General features: G+C 39.7%; 1 protein-coding gene across 3 annotated transcripts; it reads right to left on the reverse strand.

The window, feature by feature from the left end:
- Positions 1 to 400: 400 nt before the first annotated feature.
- Positions 401 to 22153, reverse strand: STIL (STIL centriolar assembly protein). 3 transcript variants are annotated; one of them, XM_026104587.2, is made up of 16 exons: positions 21288 to 22153; positions 18952 to 19059; positions 17032 to 17147; positions 16703 to 16890; positions 15432 to 15679; positions 14552 to 14635; positions 14345 to 14431; positions 12528 to 12675; positions 11247 to 11356; positions 10320 to 10434; positions 8390 to 9454; positions 6890 to 7055; positions 5856 to 6081; positions 3755 to 3947; positions 2897 to 3150; positions 401 to 1932 (listed from the first exon to the last, which is right to left on the reverse strand). In XM_026104587.2, exons 1-16 carry the CDS (start codon positions 21341 to 21343, stop codon positions 1104 to 1106), a joined length of 3993 nt encoding a protein of 1330 aa, XP_025960372.2. In that variant the 5' UTR covers positions 21344 to 22153; the 3' UTR covers positions 401 to 1103. The 3 variants fall into 3 exon arrangements, with proteins under 3 accessions (XP_025960372.2, XP_025960382.2, XP_064372250.1); XM_026104597.2 differs by lacking the exon at positions 21288 to 22153 and adding an exon at positions 20332 to 20455; XM_064516180.1 differs by lacking the exons at positions 17032 to 17147; positions 18952 to 19059; positions 21288 to 22153 and adding an exon at positions 16320 to 16389 and having other exon boundaries at positions 16703 to 16834.
- Positions 22154 to 22308: the final 155 nt, after the last annotated feature.

Here is a 22308-nt window from a genome sequence, read left to right on the forward strand (position 1 = left end):
AACCAGCACTGGAGGAGGTCAGTTTTCCATTACCAGCAGCATATAAAGTAACCTACATAGCATTATAATCTCAAAAATTTCTACTACACCTAAAAATTGAGCAAAAGTCAGTTTTAGCAGAAGTGGAATATTTAAACGATGCATAATTTAACAAATTGAGAAATATTACTATTACAGAATTATGAAAAAAGCCATTTCAGTAGCATACTATAGAGCTTTGATGACAGACTAATTTGTATGTTAATGCAGAACAAAGCAAATCAATTATTTTGCTTACCTCGCCACCCAACACCAGAACTCGAGAAGTTTGGCACCAGGTGACACGTTCTCACACTTCTAGCTAGCCATTCTAAACAATGACTAGGAAGTGGCAAGTGTCTTAAATAAAGGCTACATCAAATAACTAAAGTTATTTTTTAATGAAATCTTTGACCTTTATGATCAATATGTACTTTTTAAATAAATAGAAAACATTCATTCAAGAAAAAATTGCAAAAGTTATAAAAGTGCTAATTTTTCAAATTTCCTTACAAGATTTTTATGATATATACAGAATCTGTTACATGTGCCATCTTGTCCAAAACCAAAAAAATTTATGCAAAACAAGGCCATGGTTATATTTCCCTTCCCACCCCACACAAACCCCCACACATACTGTAATCCAATCTGAGCAAACTTCTAGAAATTAGTGCTTTAACTCTGTTACCTCCTGCTCTGCCACACATACTATCTATGGCTCACAGCTGGCATAAGCAAGTAAAAGTCAGTGTTTAACAAAAGTCAACAGAAGAGCATTTAAGTATCATTATTAAAAGTACATTAGAGCACATTTTCTGCTCAAGTTATTCCAAGTTGATTCACCTTTCAAATACTTAAACATGTTCAATTGTAAACAAAAGTGCACACATACTTCAATGCTGGCCAGCATCAACTAAAGCATTTAGTGGTAGCTGTCTCAGAAGTAGACCGAAAAGCTCAGCTTTGCAAGTTTTATTTGTTGCTACGAGTGACCTTTCAAAAAATAACTTAATCCTTGGTTTCCTGCAGTCTAAACAGGAATCCCTCTTACATTTGAAAGAGTGGTTACAAGTCTTAGGGGATGGTCAGAACAACTTTGGCAACTGCCTGAGTTGTTTCACATCAAGAATGGTGCCCACAGAATTTATGCTGTCTGAATGGTTTAATGTTTCAAGGGGTGGTGCATGTAGTTTTCCAGGGAAGACCTGAGTATCTCCTACATCTTTCCTGCCAGGTTGTTCAGTGAATTCGACCTTCCCAGGCAGCAATTTGGTTTTCAATTTTAAGTCCTTTAAAATCTGAATTGAGTTTTCATTTGATTTATCTGCTCTGGGAGGAAAAATTTCATTTGTAATGTTTCTAAATACAGGGCTGTTTAATTCTGGTAGAGAAGCATTATGAGTCACCTCTCTGCTGTGACTTTTTAGATGAACGGGAAGTCTTTCATCTGTTCTTTTGGAAAGTCCAGTCCAGCAGTTGTAGCCTTCCAACACACAGGTAAAGTTTTTGTCCAATGTGTTTTCACTCTTGACAGTGCAGGTATTGCTGCCTTGAACCTGAAGATCCTCTTCATCCTCACTACTGTCATTGCCCTGTATCAGTCCGTATCGCTTCATGTACTTCTTTGTTGCAAAAGACATATTGTTTGGTGAAATTAAGCTAAGACCCACCATGCTCTTGTCCATATTTGTATGCAAGACATCTTGGAAAGAAAAATCTGCAGGAGGATTTTGGCCTGAGTGACTGAGAGAAAGTCGAGATAGCTGATTTTCACTGAGATACTTGAGTGCTATAGCATTTGCTTCCATGCTCAGATCAGCTACATTAGGAGTTAAACCACACATGCTGACATTGGCAAATGACATATAATTTAGTCCAGGAACCACTGCTTCAGGATTTATGCATGCTAAGATGCTGGAAAAAAAAAAAAAAGGATCAAAAAAGTCAGTTTAGCACTATAGTGAAAGTATTATCCATTTCACAATCTAATTTAATGATTTCACTTTGCTATGTTGATTTCTCCTTCTTTCCAAAGGATATAGCTCAGACTGCTCAGTGCTCAGATCATACGTTCAGCATATACTAAAAAGCAGCCTCTAGCAAGTCACAACTCCAGTATCCAAACTCTGTTCTAGAGAACTAATGATATTTCCTTCTGATTCAATACTGACCACAACCCTAGTATCAAGAACCACCAGCCTCTGGCAGGTTTTAGAGCTTTTTTTTTTTTTTTTTTTTTTTTAAAAAAAAAAAAAAAAAAAAAAACAGGTTCAAGCTGTTGGTCTGTTCTACTCAGCAAACATTAACATTAGATGCCTTTGACCTTAAGACTCATTTACATGATACCATCCAACCCAACATTTATAACTAGATAAAAGATACAAGCCCAGTAACTGAGACCAAGATCATCATCCTTCTCCACCGCATGCTAATTCCACAATTTTCTACAGGGAACTGTGGAAACAATATCTGTTTCCAGAATCCCAAAAAGTTCTAGTTTTCGAAGGCATCCTTCAAATAAGAAAAATATCCATTCATACTCATTTGCTATCCTCATTTCTCATACACATTAGGTATTTAGTTCAAAGGCTGAAAGGACAAGCTCTGGTATATTGATGCCATCTAGTACATGCTCTACACTACAGTTAGTGAAGCCAAACTGCTGGTGCTCCTAGAGCTACCTGTGTTGTATTTAAACAAATCGAGTTTGCTAGCAGAACTCTCTGAAAGACATAACATGAGCTAGCATTTCAAATTTGTGCAGGAAATGCAGAGCTACCAAACATATATCCCCCTTGTTAGTAAACACAGCCTCTTGAAAAATCAACCTTGATCTTCGGTTGTATCTAGAAATTACTACTCAAAAGCAGTATTCTACCTGGCATTCTCCACTTTGTGAGTATTTATCTTCATTTCATTGGGTGATTCAATTGAGACTCCAAGATTCCGCAATTGCTTGAGTGTAGCACTAATCACACCCTCTTTATCCACCACATCCGTGTCAGACTTTGAGTCCCTTTCTCTTGCATCATCAATATCCTGATACTTAGGACCACCAGCATTAACAAACTCTGCTTTCACAGACAAACGATCTTGTTCTTCAGAGGACTTCAAGAGGTGGTTTACTTGGCCCTAGAGAAAAGGAGAGCAGGGGAAAAAAAGTCATGGACAAAAACATCAGGACATGCAGGAGTTATGTTAATCCAGAATCCTGTTTTATTCTTATAAAACCTACAATACAGCTAAATAGGTTAGTGTACTTTCACAGACAAGCCAAATTTGGATTGAATTCATATATATTTATGTACACTCAAGCACTGTAGTGAAATATTGAAATACCCTGCATTTCAAGCTTTCTGTAAGAGTTTGCTCTCAATTTAAAAATACGGCAAGCTGCTATTCAAGATAAAAGCATCTAAAATGTTGGGTACTACCATTTTAAAGGGCATTAGTTGGGCAAAATTATCCGGTGTGCTTAGTATTATCTCTAAATTACAGAATTATCTGCTAGGCAATAGACAAAACTCCATGTATGCACAGAGGAATAAAGTACACAATAACCATCTAAACCTTAAAAAGAGCCAAAAACTTAGCTCGAAGTACTTTTCTGTAGAGCGCAAAGTACACTTTTGAAAAATACATGCTGTTTTGAGTCATGCCAATACCACATCATAACTTCAGTATTGCTGTTGTGACTGTTGCATTCAGCTCAGAATACCAAATTTAAATGAATTACCAGTAAGTCCTGGTAAAGCTTCTGATCCTCTGATGGATGCTGGGGTAGCAAGGAGACAGGCAGCTCTGGGTTTTGCTCACTTGTTACCACTATATGGTTGCTCGCTCCCTCTGTTGGCTCCTTCTGTAAAGGCATGCTAATGCTTTCTTCTAACAATGAATTCCGGACAAGTGCTTGGGAAACATCCATATTTCTGGAAGAGAACATTGAGATAGCCAAGATATTTCCCTGAAATAGAATGCAAGAGGTATCACTATAGGTACTGTATCTTTTTATGCGGACCAGAGGAGGAGAAAAAAATAAGCCTTCAGAATAAGTTCTAACATTTCTTGGTTTGTCTTCTGCTTGATACTTTGAAAGAAGAAAATGACTGCAGAAAGGAGCCAAAGTGTTTTGAAAATATACAAAAGCCTGATTAGATTTTCAAAATATGATTTGAAAATAGTGTTGGCTTCTGTGCTGAATGAAGCTCTATGAGTTAATATTTTAAGACTAACCCCAGATGTTCAATAACTATTAATCTGCTTTAAAGTTTTCAGCATTTTTATTGACACTTAAAAACCTTTAGGAGTAATGTATTTTTCCATATGTTCTGAACCATGACTTACATTAATTCAAAAGTCATTTTTTACATGTGTTATCACTGCAGCATTTAAAGACACTAGCCAACTTCTCAAAGGCACTGTCACAAATATGCACATACATGATGCACACCGAGTACTGAGAACAAAGTCCAAGTTGAAATATTTCTCTAACAGATATGAAAGAGGAAATAAATCTGGAAGTCGAAGTTTTCACACAAAAATGGTAAATATTCCTGAGTTATAATGATGCTCTGCAATCCTTTTAGCTAGCTAGTATACCTATATTGTACGGTATATTGTATTCACTCGTGAGCTCAGACATGTCAAAAATATTAATATAGCAAAGAGATCCTTAGGTGTCCCTTCTTCCTCTTCCTGTCCCTCCTCAAAAGACAAGTGGAAGATAACGGAATTTCAGAACCTAAGTGATCAATTGCCTGTGTTCAAAGTGATAAGACTTAAATCGTGTGCCATACTAGATAGTCAAAGCAGGTTATCAACTGATAACCTACTTTTACTGCTACCCCAGCAATTACTCATCATTCCCAAAAATGCCCTCCTTAAAGAAATCTGAGTGGTACTCTACATTCTTACTATAAGATACTCAAAGACATTTTACACATGCATAAATTCAAGCTGAAAAAGAATCTTAAGATGGCATCTCTCTAAAATGAGATTGATTCAAATCAGTCTTTTGAAAATAACACTTATGGTTGCTGTATATATTTGCAGATAATACTGTAATCAAGGACTATGAATATTTAAGTGATAGCTTAATCATTAGCATCTTTCCCAAGATGATTACTTTAGAAACTTAAATTAACTGGAAGGGTATTCTCCCCGCTTTGGCTTTTTATATTCATAAAAAATATTAGCTCATTAAGCTCCAAATTGTTGAGCTATTCCCTGTGTAAAAATAACATCCTTATACAGAATTTAAAATATTTTTAAAATCACTTTTCAGATTAGATTGATTGCTGTGACATGAAGAATCTGTGTTTAAAAATAAGGAAGATAAAATCAACTAAGTTGGCACCTGCATTCAATATACAGATTCAAAGTGATTAGGTATGAAATGTACAGAAGTTCCAGGGATAGATATATAATCTTAAACCCTCACCTAAACCCCTCACAATTGAAAGGGTTCTGAACAGAGCCAGAGAAAAGTCACTGTATGAAAACAACTGACTACAGTAATGTCCTCTTTCTCCTCAGGATTTAAGGTAAGAAAGGGAATGCTGTCAGCATGGTATGTGCTTTCCCAAGGTAAAGGCTTTTGTCACCAACTGCTGCTGATTCAGTAGGTGAGCTAAGTGTGCATGACTGATGAAAACTCTGAAGGCAACTGTGTTCTGGTGAACTGTACAATTTGAGGCATAATTGAAAAAATTAAGGGAAAGAACACAATAACTGAAGTCAGGTGACCATTCATAATTCCTTAAAAATATGAAAAGGTAATTACTTAAGAAAGGCAGTTTAGCTTATTATATGAACACAACATATTTCTGGTTACTTACTGGAGTGTATTCTGATGAGTTCCTTCTTCAACAAGATGAATACTGTCTACAAAACTGGGCATGTCTACAACCTTTAAAGAAGAAGCAATACTTGTATTACTTGCATCTTGCTCAGCATTAATTGAAATGTTTATATCTTCCTTAGAAATTTCTGCATCTTTTTTTTTTCCTTGTGGTATGGGCTCTTCTTTTTTTTCAGAGGGTGTACTCCAAAATAAGCTAGCACCTAGAAGAGAGGAATTAGCGATTTACTATTTAGGAAAGTCATTATCGTCTCAGATACTTTGGCTTCCTCAAACTAGAGGAATCATTTCCTCACAATCAGTCTATTTTTGACCATTTTAAAAGTGATTTAAGGTTTAGAACAGCCAAGAGTTGCCAAAACAACATTCAAGTGCTAGTTTCTTCCAAAGCATGCATTTAGAAAATAACTGACTTAATTGAAGTATTTTATACTTGCATTTGGCCTTGATCCAGTTTGAAGAGAAAAATTCCTCTAGATTAACCATGTTTTCCAAAGGGTTAACAGAACCTGATACATCAATATGTAACCAGTCACCGCTGCATAACTTTCTAAAATTAAGGAGAATTCAGTCTGCCCCTCCCCCAAATAAATACATCATTATTTACAGAAAACGCATTATCAATAACACATTTAATAGAATATCAGATAGGATGGAAACTACCATTTTTGAAAATATTGTATTAATTACAAAAATAATTTGGGCTTTTTCCTTCAAATAAGTCACAATTTAAAAAACAAAACCTTCCTGAAGCTATTAGGAAAAAACTCTTCCAGCAACAGCAGTCACTGCCATTGCAGCCCAAAAGTCAAAAGCAGCTCCAGTCTAAACTTACAAACACTAGCTAAAAAACTTCTGAGACATTCCAGTTGTTTTTGGCACCTAGACACATGTTTGTGTTAAGCGTTTCTGCAAAACATTTCTTCCACATACAAAAAAACCCAACCAAACAAAAATACCCCAGCAACACCCAGAAAGTGATGCAAGTCTATTCTTAAAGAATGGTATTACCTGTGCTCACAGCAATGCTCACACTTTTTCTCGTGTGCAAACCCGGTGAGGACTGTGTTTCCATAGTAACAAATTCCACTCGCTTCTCAGGCTGCAGAGCATTGCTAGCTGTAGCTGCTTCAGAGGAACAAGCCTGATGAGCCTGAGCTTCCAATAAGCGTTGGATCTGTAACAGTCATCAGAATGGTATAATTTGTACAGTAAAATATAGTAAAGTATAATAGGCAACACTGAATTAAATTTGCCTCCTTTAAGATCTGGATTCAAATCCAGACTGCAATGCCACAGACGTCTGATAACATTCCAGTTCAGTAGTGCATGCAGCATGAATCAAAATATCAATTTTCATGTTGGCAAAGCTAGCAAATAAAAGGTTTTATGCATACTGGCAGAGGTGCACAAAGACAACTCTAAGCCTATTTGCACTACACTTGCTGAAAGTATTTTTTTCCACATACAAGGCCTATTGCTCACTTAAGAGACAAGCATTTTGTATGCCAACTGTCCTTACTCCGCGCTAGATCAACTTGGTTTTAATTAAAAAATTGAGGACTTAAAAATGATAGAATTATTTTGCCCAGGCAATCTTTACTCTGTCTGTATCTACCCTGTTCACCAATTAATTCACAATATTTCTCCACAGCACTGTAACAGTAAAGACTTACTGCATTTACACAATGAAGAGGAGGGGTTTCCCCCCCTCACTCACAACCCATGTTTTGAGAGCTTGATTTTACATACAGGAAATCTATTTATAGCATATTTCAGTTGCAATGTTCTAGTTTAAAGCAGGAAAAACGTACTTCAGGCAGTTGCACCAACTTTCCTATTCCTATCAGTCGTCACTGGCAACAAGGTTTAAATTCTGGATTTCAGCCCCAAATCATATCCTGTGAAATACAGGGCCAGCAGTGTAAAAGGTTACTATTTTGAATGAACTTAATCTGGTATTCAAATAGAACCTACTGGGACAACCAGAAACCAGTTTTCTAGCCCAGCAATAAATACCTGACAAATATTGAATACTCTGTCTTCAGCAGACTAGCAAGTTTTCTTAGAAATAGCCTTAAAAGCCCAGGAAGCTGCAGGCTTGAAGGTGGGCAAAGCAGCATGCGAGTACACACTGTGCCTTACCCATATACTTGCAATAATTCCAAAGCTTATGGCCCAAGTAATAAAGTTGGTTTTAGACAGAAATATAATCAACTTAGTTTACAGAATAGTCTGCTAAAATGGAAATAATCATGTTATAGAATTATAGCAAAAAATGCAAAAAACTAATTATCAAAGAGTCAAGTCATTTTCATTTGTTTTAAGGGACAATTATCAGAGTTAACCAGGACCCCCCAGACTGGTCCTGGTCTCGCAGGCTCTCTTGTCCCCAGAAGAATAGCTAACAGTTAGTTTTCTTAATTCCTCTATGAGGGGAGAGAGGGGAAGAATTTCAAAGCATATTTAATCACTAGGAGGGCAGAGGAGAAAGCAGCCATTTCAACAAACCTGAGCTTGAAGCAATTTTAGTTGTCTATCTTGTTCTGTAAGAACCCGGTAAGCATCTGGAGATAATCCCATCATTCCATTATCTGATGCTGTTTTAGAAGCAGGCATGTGTGTGCATGGTGAGTGTGCTGCACAAAACCGCAGGCTACAGGGGCTTGCACTTGAAGGAAGCCTTACTCCAGGCGATAAGCTATTATCAAGAGAACAGTTCCCTATTTTCCCATGATATCTCAAGCTTATAGGGCTACTTGTGGTATATCCTGTATTGCAGCAAATATTTGGACAAATGATATTTTGATGGAACGCTGCACATGGATTCCCTTGAGCCATCTCCGATTGGATTTCTGCTCCTTGTTTGGGGCTCATTTTTCCCATTTGTTGCCATGAATTTATTGGATTATATTGGACAGGACCAAGAAACTGACAATTGCATGCACTGGCTGGACAGCAGGATGGCACCTGAACAGGCACCTGCAGTTCTGATGGTCTTCTGCAGTTCTGTGATGAAAAAGCAGAGCTGTGGAAGAATGGTTGTGTAACAGAAGGAAGCTGCTTGGAACTGGATACTGAGGTTCTTTTAACAGGACACTCTTCCTGCTGTGCGACTCCATCAGGATTTAAGGCAAGTCTTTCTGATAGCCTCTTGGGATGATACACAGATGTATCTGGGGAAGGCCCGCTACAGGGGGTTGAAGGAGAAGAGGAAGAAGATCCAGAACTTTTTCTTGTTTGAGGACCAACTTTCCTACAGTGAGATTGTTGCTGTAGTTGAGCTTGCTTTCCCCTGGAAGCCTTTGAAGTTGGAATTTTCTGATTTGAGTGATTTGGTAGTTGCCTCAAAGAGGAATCTCCTGTATTAGCAGCAAAGTTTTGTTTGTCATCAGAGCACTGAGCAGGGTAATATGTAGATCCCAAAGAACATTTTTTTTTGATAGACTGATGTGGCACTGAGGGTAGACTTTTAGCATTTGAAGTGCCCACAGTTTTAGGCAACTGTCCTGATTCAATGAAGCTCCCATCCAAAACAAGGGAGAGTTCAGGAACTGAAGGAAAGATCCTAGTAACCTAGAGGGATGATGACAGAAGCAAGTTTTAAACCACTTGAATTCTGCCTTTCTGCTCTTCATATGCAGAATTTCCTAGCGTCTGTCAAATAAAATGTTTTCATTTAAAAATCAACAAAACTGCCCAATACCAGCTCTGAACTCATAACACATGGAATAATTTTCTAAAAGTTGGAGAAACCAGAACCATAAAAAAATCGCTGTAAGACCTCTAGGATCATCCTTAGAAGGCAAAATGACTTTCACACGAATAACAGCCATGCATACCCAACTAATGCTCTGCCCTCTGTTGTCCAGGAGGGTATTTCAGAGCATGGATTTTTCCCCTTCAGAAAGGGAACTACTTGCTCCTTGTTACTACTGTTTACCCAAATAGATAGCTGCACCTGCTAAGTCTCCAGTCAGTGTAGGTCTAGGAGGCTATGACAACTGGGGATTATCAAATATGCTTTGTTGCAGATAATTTTTTATGTTTAGATACACTCCAGTAAAACAGAGGCTAAACTAAAGGATGTTTTTTCTACCCAGAAACATGCAAGGGTGTTTCTGCCTCTTTCTTTGCCAAAGACACTGCAGCTTTTCTTTGTAACTGGTAGCAAGAGTCCCATGATAGAACCTACTATCTCTGTTCTCAAACATTAGCACATGTAAGAGTAAGATGTCTATATTGCTGGCTCAAAAGCAGGTTGACTAAGCAGGAGTTAGGATTTTGGGGTCCATTTCTTCAGTTTTGTTTTCTACCTGCTAACACTAACTTTTTACTTCTCAAATTTTATATTCTCCTACCTCCTTACACCTAGATAGCAAAATTTTTTCATCACATCTTAAGATCTGAGAAGCCTAGAGGAATTATTTACTTAAGTTACCTGTTGACTCACTGGATGAGGACTTGGAATTGGTCTGGGGGATAAATCCTCATCTTCTACACCAGAGTCATGATCACTTGCTGACAACTTACTGGGTGAAGAGCCTTGGGGAGGACTAAAAAGCAATACAAGTCAAAACAAAAACCTTTGCATGTCAGATTTGACAGCTGTAATATGAACCTTCACATTTTCTATCACAAAGTCTACAGTGTAGTAGCAGAACCATTTTTTGAAGAAGCAGTTATACATCTCTTTCATAGTTAGCCAGGGAGTGTCATATGGCAAACAGCTCTAAAGCCAAATAGTGAAAATTGAAATGCTCTTTTTAGGCAAAAAGATACTAACCTTACCTGCCAGCCTCCAAACATATACACCCTTCAAATATCAGTCTAACACTGAAGCACTGATTTATGTTACAAAGATAGAGAGTGCTAAGGTAAACATTGAGATACTGCTTAAAGGAGAATAGAGGCCATCTTATAGGCATATGCGCAAACTTGGTGGATAAGGCAGTTTCCAAAAAAACCCTTAGGTTTCAATCTACACCGGTCTCAGCTCTGAAAAAATCAAAGGAAAAGTGATTTTTAACCAACTTAAGCAGACTGCAATTAGAGATTTGCTTCAAAGGAAGGATCTCCCAGAAAGCTTCATGGAGTGAACTTAAGCTCCATCAGCAAAGTCTTCTTAGAAACATGCACTGCAGGAATTACAACCACCAAAAAAGAGTAGAACCCCTAGTAGTTTCTCTAGAAATTTGGTCAGCTTGATAATCTTAGTTGAAGAACATTAACTCTAGCAATAAACAAAAGCCCGTTCACAGATTTTCATGTCAGAGAAGATCACTGTAGTTGCAGCTAACCTGACACAGTGCACAGCAGAGGCCAAATACTTAATTTTTGGTGTATAAATGATATCAGAAAGATTTACCTTCTAATAGGCAGTTTCTTGCAGATCCTACTGAAGAACTCAGTTTCTGCATTTTGTTTCTCTGCACTCAACTCAAACTGGATAGGACTCTTGTCTGAAGGTTCAACATTCTGAAATGAAATTCTCTGTTTATGAAGCATGCAATATTCAGTTTTTGACTACTGAGCTACTACTCACAGAGGAATAGTTTTAAGAAAGCTTATATTTGATTTGTTGCCTGTCCTCTGCTTTCAATTCTCAATTCTTTCACCACTACATGGAGGCAGGCAACTTCCCTTCCTGCTTCACACTGCTCCCCCTGCTACCCCGTAAAGTTGTTGGCCTAATTATAACCATAAGCAGATGCTTCCTTGCTGTAACTGCTTAGTTACCTCTTCCACAAACCTTCACCATTATAGGAAATAGCAACTGTTCTACTTTACTGCTGCACACACCACAGCTGGGAAGGATTTGGAGACTATAGAAGCTCACCTCTGTTATTAAGAACCCTGTGATTCTCAGGAAGCTAAGCTGCACCTAGGTTACCTGGAGAAGGCAGTCCTGAACAGGATAAGGTGTTTCGGAAGGGAACATGAAGCAGAACAGCACAGGACACTACTCTAGCTGCTTCTCTACCAGAACACAGGAGCATATATTGAACAGACTATCAATTCAAATTCAGGTTCTGCCCAAGCTAGGAAGACATTGAAACAAACAGACATTCCCTAGAATTTCTCAAATGTTATGTGTCCTTCTCCGGCTCAGTATCAATGAAATGCTTTCAGAGAGTTACTTTGTGCAAAGATAAAATTGATCTTGCTTTGTTACAGTAGCACAGCAAGAGATCTGCAGATTAATAACCACCCAATTCCCTTTTGCATTCAGTTTCCAGGAAAGCACAACTACCTAGCTTTGCTCTCCAGAAATAGCCAGTAAGCACACAGTACAGCAGACTCACAAATACTATAAGAAATTAGAAGAATCAAATTTCTGCTGAGAAAACCAGAAGGTCACTAACAAAGAGTACTATCAAAGTTGGACACAGCACACTGCATTTTAAGAGACAAATTCTTAATGCTATTAGGAAAATAAGCAGTTGTAGACTTTGGATGTCATCCCTCAATTAGAGACAAACCCCGAATTTACAGTAATTGTTGCAAAAACCCTAGCTTTGTAGAGCTACATCATGTTCAAACACTGTAGTTTTGTTTGGGTCACACTAATGTAACTTCTTCTGTAAATACTTAAAATTTGAATTTTAATGTAAGCTATCACAATGCAGTAGGAAACCAAGCCACTTACTTTGAAGAGATGTACTGTTTCATTGCAAGTTAAGAGCTGAAACCCTAGTTCAGTCTGTCCGCTGCACGGAACGCACTCATAAAACTCTGGTTCCTTGTGTATCAATGAATAAAGCACAACAAGAAAACTCCCAGATTCTGAAAAAACCCTAAAATTAAAGAAAACAAAACCCACATATTTTTAAAAAATCTTTTTAAACCACCAGAAGGTGGTCCTTAGTTTCTGGATATATCAGGCACAACTATCACATAGTATAGCAAACTGGTGAGTCACCATTTGCATTTTGAATTGTACTGAGCTATAGAAAGAGCAGTTGACTCTGACTGCAGCCATATATAAGAATTAATGCAAAGTAGTGAAATAATGAGAACGATTTTTCTAGATCCTTTAGGATCACTTAGTACTTTCAATTCATTCCTGGAAGACTTCAATGATAGTATAGATAGACAAAAGCATCCATTTTTCTAGCAGATTGCCTAAAAATGATATTGTGATTTGACAATTCAACAGAAGTCATATCTTAAAGACACTTAGTGTTTCAGTTATCCTTATGTATTCGATGTTCTTCAATTTTAAAAGAAAACAAAAAGAAACATTTAGGAGAATTATACTGAAGTGTTCTCTATAGGTACAGAATAATGAGTAAAGGCACTCAATATTTAAAACAAGAAAAGATCAAGGACAATGAAAACAGCAACATGGATTTCCAGGAAAAGGTACTACTACTTTCAGAACAATTTTTCTTTTTATAGCACTTGTAATGCGCTTGTTTGTTAAGAATTCTATCTGTGATAGAGAAAGCAGTAAGAACAAGATGCTTGAAAAGCACATTCACATACAGCTTAAACTATTCTTACAATGTAAGATTAAAAATTTATGACACAGATTAAAGAGTCTGCACAGAGGTTAATTCTGTTTGCATGGTTCACTGAATCAGTCTAATCCACTTCCAAGATGGCATCAGTGAAAGTTAATGAGAGTCAAGCATCTAACTTGCCTATCTCAATCATATAATCTAATTGGGCCCTTATCTGCATTTTAGGGTAGTTAAATTCTTCAGGAAAAAAAATCTGTTCAGTAATTACAAACATGCCTTCAAATGTAGCTAACATTTATTTTATAATTTAAAAGCAAGCATGGTTGACCAGAAAAAATTTTAATATATCAGCATATGTGAAAATTTATCTGAAAAACAGTTTTAAACCACAGTTAAACACCAACTCCCTTACAGATTCCATACAAATAGAACCTTACAAGTGCTACAGGTGAAAAGATATAGAAAATGAAGAATTATTTACTAATATAACAAAGGTAAAATCACAAACTATATAAATATAATACTTAGCAAGTATTAACAAGACAACATTAGCTGCAAACCAATATACTTCATTGGTTAGATACCAACCAGGGAGAAAACCTCTGTCAAAGAAAGCACTCATGAGAAAAGTTCAAACCCCAAACCAATGCCCCCTCCCCTGCCTTCCCCCCCCATATAAACTGAGGTTTCCTGCTTGCTGATTCTTCTCATCAGAGTCACAGTATTTTAGTTTAAATACTAATACTACTCTCTTCAGTCTTTAGAACATTAGCACAGCTTTCTAACACTTTGTAGTTTTAGTTTGCAGAAAATTAGTGAGGGGGAGACGAAGACAGAAAGCACAATTAAAACAGATAATCCTATTTCCTGTATAACATGGGAATCACAGAATTCCCCCAAATATCCTTGAACAGAGCCAGTGTTGCATCAGGCATGTGCATGAGTTTGTGGGGGATACATTTAAGCAGTCAGTAGTTTGTTTTGTAGATCAGTCACTTGCCTTTCCTGAATTGAAGAGCTGAATAAATACCGCAAGCAACACGCCCAGACTTCAGGACTACAGATATGAGTAACTCCGCTCAGCCAACTAAAAGAAGAAATATCCAATTAGAGGGAGTTGCATTACCAAGCTTCCACTATGTACGCACTCAAATACAGCTCAAATCAATAGGTGCATTAAGCTAAAACTGCACAAACAGCCACTTACACTCCAACTAATGGTAGAGCATAAGCCTTGGGATCAGACTCAAGCAGCAAAAGTAGTTTTCGTGTCTGGTCCATAGTAAGGTAGCTGAAACAAAGCAGAAATTGTTTGGGTTTTTTGTAGTTTAGTATTTCAGAGATCAAACAGCTTTTTAGAAAAAACTGCAGGACAAATGCATTTTTAGAAAATACTGCAAGAAAAAAGTTTGTAAAAAATAAAATTCAGACCATTCCTCCATACTTACAGGAACTCTTCTGCTTTTCCGCAATTCCCTACATGTCAAAGCATTGTTATGTACATTTACTTAATACTCTGGTAGTCCCAATGAATCCAGAATTGAAGTAATGTTAAATTTGAAGAGTAACTTTCAGAAAGGGATTCACAAGGCCCATCTCCAAACAATGTTGTAGTTGAATGCTTAAAATTATTTAACTGATCTATACCTCAGTTCATTGTATTGGTAATCAGTTAGAATCAGGATTCTCCAACACCATCTTATAAGCATGATTAACACAGTAAGTTGTTTTTATTAGCATTCACCTGATTTTCATTTTAGGGACAGCACTGATGTTATTTAAAAAGCTGGATGCTTTTCAAAGTTATTTTGTTAGCTAGAAGTGTCTCAATGCCCCCCACCTGTCCCACATAGGAAGGTCCTTCTACTGATGTCAAAAGCAAGAGCTTCCGCTGAACAGTTCAAGATTTTTGCTCTATTCCATTTCCTGTTTATGTATTGATTTTTTCTAGGTATTAGAAATTATGCTCTTTTAATTTCAGTTTATTAACAAGCAAAGCACTAGTTGAGATCTCTACCTCTCTGGCTTTAAGAAATGCAATCAACTGGCACACAACTTTGATAATTTTAGCATCAACCTTTACTTACCCACATTTATAAGTCCCTTGAATTTGTGCAATATTCATAGGACTATTCAAGTTTCTTGCTAGGGCTGTGGGAATAATTGGGACAGACTTCATAGGGGTGTATTCCAAGATATTTGCTGCAGTAATAGAAGCCCAGTGAAAATTAAAATTTAGATTATCCAGGTTTTCTGTGAAAACAATGTGAGCTCTAACGGTGAGCAGTTTAGAAAGATCCAGTGAGTCTTTACTGCACAGACTGTGCTGCAGACCCTAAAAGTTGGGGAGGAAGAAAAAAAAAAAAAAAACAGTTAAACAGACTTGGCTTCATATCAGTACCACAACACAATTTGTATTACAGTGGAAACTTAAATCATCCATCATAGCTAGTATTGCAATAGGCACTGTATTAAAAAAATTAATCCACATCTCAAAAGTTGATAGCTATGCTGAATATAATGAGTAATAATGTAAAATATATCCAAAACTATTAAACTTTGCATATGTTAGCACTGCTTTATATTTGAAAATGTGAGGTTACTTAAATGGAAACTAATAAAGTAACAGGCAACTAGAAGGTTCAACGTGATGTGTTAAAACGTACCTGCGTTCAATAAATTTGTGTCTTAATGTGGGTGTATCATCATGAGAAAGCTTAGATGGCAAGTAAGACTCAATTTGTATTATAAAAATGCACACAACAATAACTACAGGTAAATGTTTACAGCAGTGGAAGCTGTATTTACTAGACTGTACATCTACAGAGTACAGAAGAGATATACACTTCAGCTATAGCTACTAGCCTACATGGATAAACATTTTCTTGCAAGTCGCTTGCCTAGCAATACTTTTTAGCAACTATTGTGCAAACACTGCAACTCCTTCATGATGCATTCAAAAGAAGAAAAAGTACCTTTTTCTTCTTTAAGTTTGTTGCTACCACAGTTGTGTTGTTCATTTTGGTGGTCAGACCAGCTGGAAAACTATGGTGAGAGAGCAAGGTCTTATCAAGAGTGTGATCCTTAAATATGTGAAAGTTACGGATTTTAATAGTTTCCAATAAGATCTTTCACAACAACCAAACAGCTCATTTCACGCAACTGGGTAAACAGTCTTCCTTTAGCCAACACCTCAAATCTACTACCTGAATTTGTTTTAAATTGATGTGTGTACATGTGTGTGTGCGGGGGGGGGGAGGGGGTGGTGGAGTGGCCACGGGGAATCAAACCCTGTGCACTGTCCAATCTCCTATCTGTAAGACAGTTTATTTAAGGGACCAGAAGTTGCCAGGCTTACCTTAAAAGCCAAACTGATATCTTCAGCACTATGCACTATAACATCATCTGAAGAAGGTCCCCAAGAATTAACTGTACATGGAATCAAAAAGTCTCCAGGAAGAGAAGCAGTTGGAATTTTGCCTGATCCACTAGCAACTTCTCGACCAGGATCAAAACGGTCTATTGTTACCGTTATGCCTTCCCCATCTGGAAAGAAAAAAATCATACCAAAATTCCTGTCTGACCAAACATAAAACATATTAGATAAAGACTAGTAACTCAGTCTACTTGATAAAGGCTTGCTAACCACCCAGTATTGTTTGTCTGCCTGATTTTTTGAAAAGTTACCTTCATCTACTGCAAGAGTCCCAAGCAAAAAACAGGAAAATAACTGCTTTTCACTCTGCTTAGCATGACGATAGGCAAGACGCAGGGTCTTCTCCATTACAGATAATTTTGGGTTTCTAAGAAGAGATAATGAGCAAGTTTAACACCCAAATTATTTACATTGTTTTTCTTTTTTTTACCAAAAAGTGTTTTATATATTGCAAGAACTTCCAGGCCTTTTATTGTCTTATAAAAATAAAATATACAGAAACAGTCCAAAGTGCTTCACAGCAGAAAGGGAAAAATTAACAACACTGTATAAAACTTCAATGGAATTTTATCTGGTGTCCCATGTATGTCCTTAATCATGCATTTTTAAGAAAAATGTATTTTAACTGGAGTGGCTACACAGAATGCACCGCATTCCAACAAGAACATTTTGGGTTGACTAGCTGAGCAAAGGGGAAATAATTCTTTCTATGAAGAATAAATAAGAAGAAGAGAGAAGAGCTTTTTCAGCTAAAGGGCAACATCATTACAAGAACAAATAGAGATTAACAACTAAGAATTATTTCAATATAAGCAGGAAGAAGTTGGAAACACTAAGATCAAAACATACAACATTTAAATAGTCTCCTAAATTAAAACAACAGAATGGTCAAAAAAAGCTTAACTAATTTTGACATGGAGTTTTTTTGTTTTAGCACAGTATCTAGTAGAGATGCTTAAAAGAGCAACGACTGGGCTCAATAACACATGAATGTACACCTGGAGAAAAATAGGTAATTTTTGGTAACATTTTTAAGTTAGTAAAAAATTAGTAGCTATGTTTGGAATCTAGTGCAGTTAATATACTGAGTTTATTTTAGGTTGATGTAGCTTATTGATTTTGGCTTTTAGAGAGGTCAAAGTTGAAAGAGTGAAGCTACTGGCCTATGTGAATACTGCAATGATGATTTAAATCCTGCCTGGTCAAGATTAACCAAGTGAAGTGCCTTCATAAAAATAAAAATTAATGATGACTATATTAGAACTGTCAGAGAGGATTATCAGGAAACATCCTCTAAGAAAGAACAAACTCAAATCACCAAGGCCTGAAAATTACATAACTGATCAGCAACAATGCCCATAGACTTTCACGCTGTGCCTTACTGTCAAAACTTGGGGGGTGGGTGGAAGAGGAATTCAGCACCAAGGGCTTAATTTCCATTCAAAGAACATTATGTGGCAAGGACATGCAGAGGCCCTTCAACTTTTATGTAAAATCTAAAGGCTACCCACCTCTCAGTCAGTACTGTCCATTGCTACAGTGATCAAATGTTTTATGTTCTTCCTCTACGCACAAGAATATTCACAGATGTGCTTTAATACCTATAGTAAGAATTTTACAACATCTATATATAAATTATCCCTAAGTAATAAGGATCAGTTTTTACTCTCCATTTGTTTTATAAGTCAGGGTTGGTATTCCTTGCCCTAGAAATTCACAAGTGCTTCAGATTTGCATCTAGATTCATTCCAAATAAAAGAAATGAGAACATTCAGTACTTAATCCAGATGTCTGAATCAAATAAAATATTTGAAGTTTTACTTGAAGCATGCTATTTGTATTCAATTGTCATAAACATTCTTGCTCGTAGACATAGAAAAGAAGGCTAAAGCAAACAAGTATTCATTCACTTTCATACCTTTCCATTTGGGAAGGGAACTGAAAGAAATTGTAAGTTACTTTGGCATGAGGCACCTCAAACCCAATTGTCTGTGATACACCACCAAAAGTGCAACCCTCAGATATTTCCAATTATAAGTCCTATATACTTATGAACACTTTGGCTGTTTCTTTTCCCTTTATGTCCCATACAAAAGATTCAAAAGAGAAAAATAAACTATGAATCAAAATTCTTGATTTAACCATTAGTTGCCTTAAAAAGTTATCTATACCTGTAATAGCTGATATGTGAACCAATGACATCTCCCATAGGGACTGGGTCCCAAAGTGCACACTTTGACAAAGGAAAACTGAAAGGGACCATCCTTCCTGGAACAAATCTGGGGAGAAGACAGTAAAGAGAAGAAAGGAAAATTGATTTAGCCTAACACCTTCATATAGTGTTCATCAAAACAGGCAAAGGAGTAAGCCAATAATAAAAACAAACAGGCTACATAAGGGTTTTTTCTATGTTTGTTTTTTTTAAGGCCCAAACAATGAAGCAGAAACTTGGCCCTATGAAGTTGTCAAGGATATGAAACACAAAGTCAGTATGGAACATTAATTTTCTACTGGACAGTTCCTTCACACAATTCTAGAAGACATATAGGCCAAAATACAAGCTTGCAAGATACTGCGCATGAAATGAAGCTGTTCTAAGTACATCTGAGGAAAGGATAATAACAGGATATGTCATTGGAAACCTCCATGGTACAGAGAAAAAGAAAATCTTGATTCAGCAAGCATAACACTAGGTCAGCTGCCAAACACCCTAGCAGTTCTACTCAGTATTAAGGTCAGTGTTCACTCCATTAAAGTTTTGAAGACTTTTAAAATAAAACATTGCTTTAAAGTCAAATAATGTAATGCACAAGTTGTGATCACACCTCAAACTGGTCTGAATAAATTAATCTGTAGTCACAAACTGATTTACACAAGCAGGATTTCACTTTAAAAGCTGTATTAACTTTAAAATACTGAACACTTGGCCAATATCCCACTACTGTTTAACAACGAGAACTTCCTTTGTAGGCATTTGAAGCTTCAAACTTTGCCAAGGTGTTTTCTTGGCATTTCCCCGAGTTCTCAGGAAAGGGCTTTCTCTGCATTCACGACTGCCCTGTAGGCAACTCACATATGTCTCGTATGTCTCCCAGGATAGTTAACAGATTCCCGCTAAAGGACAAATGCTCATCAAAACAGGTGCCCGATTTAGGCTTATGACAAGGGAAGTTTCTCCGGCTTTATGAGTGTTAAACAGGTTTATAAAGCCGCGCCGCTTCCACGAGATTTTCGCAAAGACACATCAGAAACAGTCAGGACCCAACAACGCGCGCTGCGCTCGCGGACAGGCGCGGAGCGCGAACCGAAGGGCTGGTCGCGATGCACCCTCGCCAGCAGCAGCACGGCGGCCCCTTCGCGGGCGGTTTCCGCCGCTGCGAGCCGCGGAGCGCGGGCTCCGTGCGGGGCGGCCCCTCCCCCACCGCGGCGTCGCAGGGGCCTGTCAGCGTGCCCCGAGGGAGGGGGCAAGCGCCAGGGACACCCCGTCCCGCAAGGCCTGACGACGGCCGCGCTCCCGGAGAGGAGGCACCGGGCACCGAACACCAGCTCACCTGCCGCTGCCGCCGCCGCCGCCGCCGCTCGGACGGCGGCTCAGCCCAGCCCGTCCCGCCCCACTCCGCTCCAGCGCCTTCCTCAGCCGAGCACTGACCCCGCGCCCCGCGCCGCCAACTCCTCCCAGCCAATGGGAAGGCGCAACTAGCAGCGTTCCCGCCTCCACCGCCCGCTTGCGCCCAATTGAAGCGCGGCGGCGACCCGCCCGCTCCACCAATCAAACTGCACCCCGGGGAACCAACCGCCAGCGCGCGCGCGCAGGGGATTTAAAAACGCAGCGTTCTTCTAAACGGTCAGCGGGAGGGCGGGGAGCGCGCAGGCGCAGAGCCGCGGCGTGGTTGCCATGGCAGCGCGGCGTGCCGCCGCCATGCCGGGCGCCGGCGGCGGGGCGGGAGCCGCCACCCGCGGCACTGCTGCCGGGCGCGGGCGGGGCGAAGCGGCAGGGGGAGGCTTCCCCTCACTCACGCCTTTGCTGGAGGCCACGGGGAGGGAGCTCATCCAGGCCACGCTCGCTCGCCTGCGCGGCGGGCTGCCCCAGCTCTCACGGCTCTGTGAAGCTCTCGTCAAACTACCGCAGTCCCAGCAGCTCTCGCCAAACCTTGGCGTGGGCCAGAGCTGCCCCACCTGTGCGGTCCTGCTGTGTTCGTTAGGCCCAGGTGCCCCTAGGGCCTCGCTGTTTCCAACCCAGCTATCCCTGTGCCCGAACGGTCCCGCAAAGCTGATACTTTGCCACACAAAACATATGGGTGGCTCAGCTGTGGTGAGCACCAGGATGTTTGCGCAGCCTGGGTAAACTTTACCCAGGTGCTTCCTTGTAGCTGCACCTGAGGCACGGTTGCTGCTGCTCCTACAGCAGGTTGCGGGGTGCTGGTTGGGACAGCAGTTCCTGCACGGAGGTGGTTTCCATGGCAGCAAGAAGGACGGCTGCTTTGCCCAAATCTCAGAAACCACGTACCGCTCCAGGCGAGTATCCGAGTATCCGCAGTGTTTCTCTCTTGCAGGAAAGGCCATGAAACCCAGGTCAGCTGGATCCACACCCCAACGTATGAAGTTCAACCAGAGTAAACAAGCCAATAAAAAGATGTAAATGTACAGTCCACACTCTGCCTTTCTGAGGTACCTGTGACTGATTAAATTTTAATCTAAAGTGGATTATTTAGCAACGTCAGCCACAGTAGTGCTTCGGGATCCATACACAACCCAGCATACAGCAGCAGGCACGTGGCCGTCCTGAAGAGAGAACGGTTTCCCCCTTACTGAACTTGCTGCTGTGCTTCAACCAGTGAAAGCTGCGGTTCATGCCGTACAGGCAGGGTATAGCTGTTGGCGAAGAGCAGATGTGGCACGGATAAGACTGACACTGGACAAGTGGTGCATGTGCATGGACCTGAACAGCAGTTTGATCATAGCCACACACTTGTTTTGTGCCCAACGGTCCAATTCCGTGTTTCTAATCATCGAAATCCTCATCTGAAGCTCCAGAAAAGAAGTCGGACTTTTAATCTGCTGTCATCTGCTCCAATCCACTTCCGCATGATCTCAGCCTCCAGCCTCACTCACCGCCTCTGCCCTCAGTCCGCTCTGCAGCTCCTATCGCCCAGCTGCGCTGGGACGGGCGCTGCCGACACCCTGTAGTGATCCAAGGCTGAGGGAGAAACCAGAGAGCCGCTCGGCTGGGGCGCTGCGCCCTTCAGATATGACGGGGTGAATCACACGGGGAACCGCGTAACGCACGTAAAAGTTAAGAGCAGTCCATTGACATCAGAGCGGGAGAGCAGAGCAGGACGGAGCAGTGCCAGCGCGCTGCTGCGCCCGCTGCGGTGCCGCTGCCTCCCGGTGCGCGGTGGCACTGCTCCGCCCTGCTCTGCTCTCCCGCTCTGATGTCAACGCGGCGCGTTGCACTGGAACAACAGCGCGGCGCGGAACCGGCGCCCGCCCGCGGGCCGGCGGCCCCGCCCCCCGCGGCCCCGCACGTG

Source organism: Dromaius novaehollandiae, chromosome 8 (assembly GCF_036370855.1).
Source record: "Dromaius novaehollandiae isolate bDroNov1 chromosome 8, bDroNov1.hap1, whole genome shotgun sequence".
Classification (NCBI taxonomy): domain Eukaryota; kingdom Metazoa; phylum Chordata; class Aves; order Casuariiformes; family Dromaiidae; genus Dromaius; species Dromaius novaehollandiae.

Bases quoted from the DNA above. Each gene is read 5' to 3' on its own strand.
- STIL (XM_026104587.2), bottom strand. From the start codon at position 21,343: ATGGCCTTTCCTGCAAGAGAGAAACACTGCGGATACTCGGATACTCGC. The intron at 16,891-17,031 runs GTAACTTTTCAA...TTTTCTTTCCAG, and splicing joins GACTCTTGCAGTAGATGAAG to ATGGGGAAGGCATAACGGTA. The intron at 14,636-15,431 runs GTAAGTAAAGGT...GCTTTGTTTCAG, and splicing joins CAAGGGACTTATAAATGTGG to CTACCTTACTATGGACCAGA.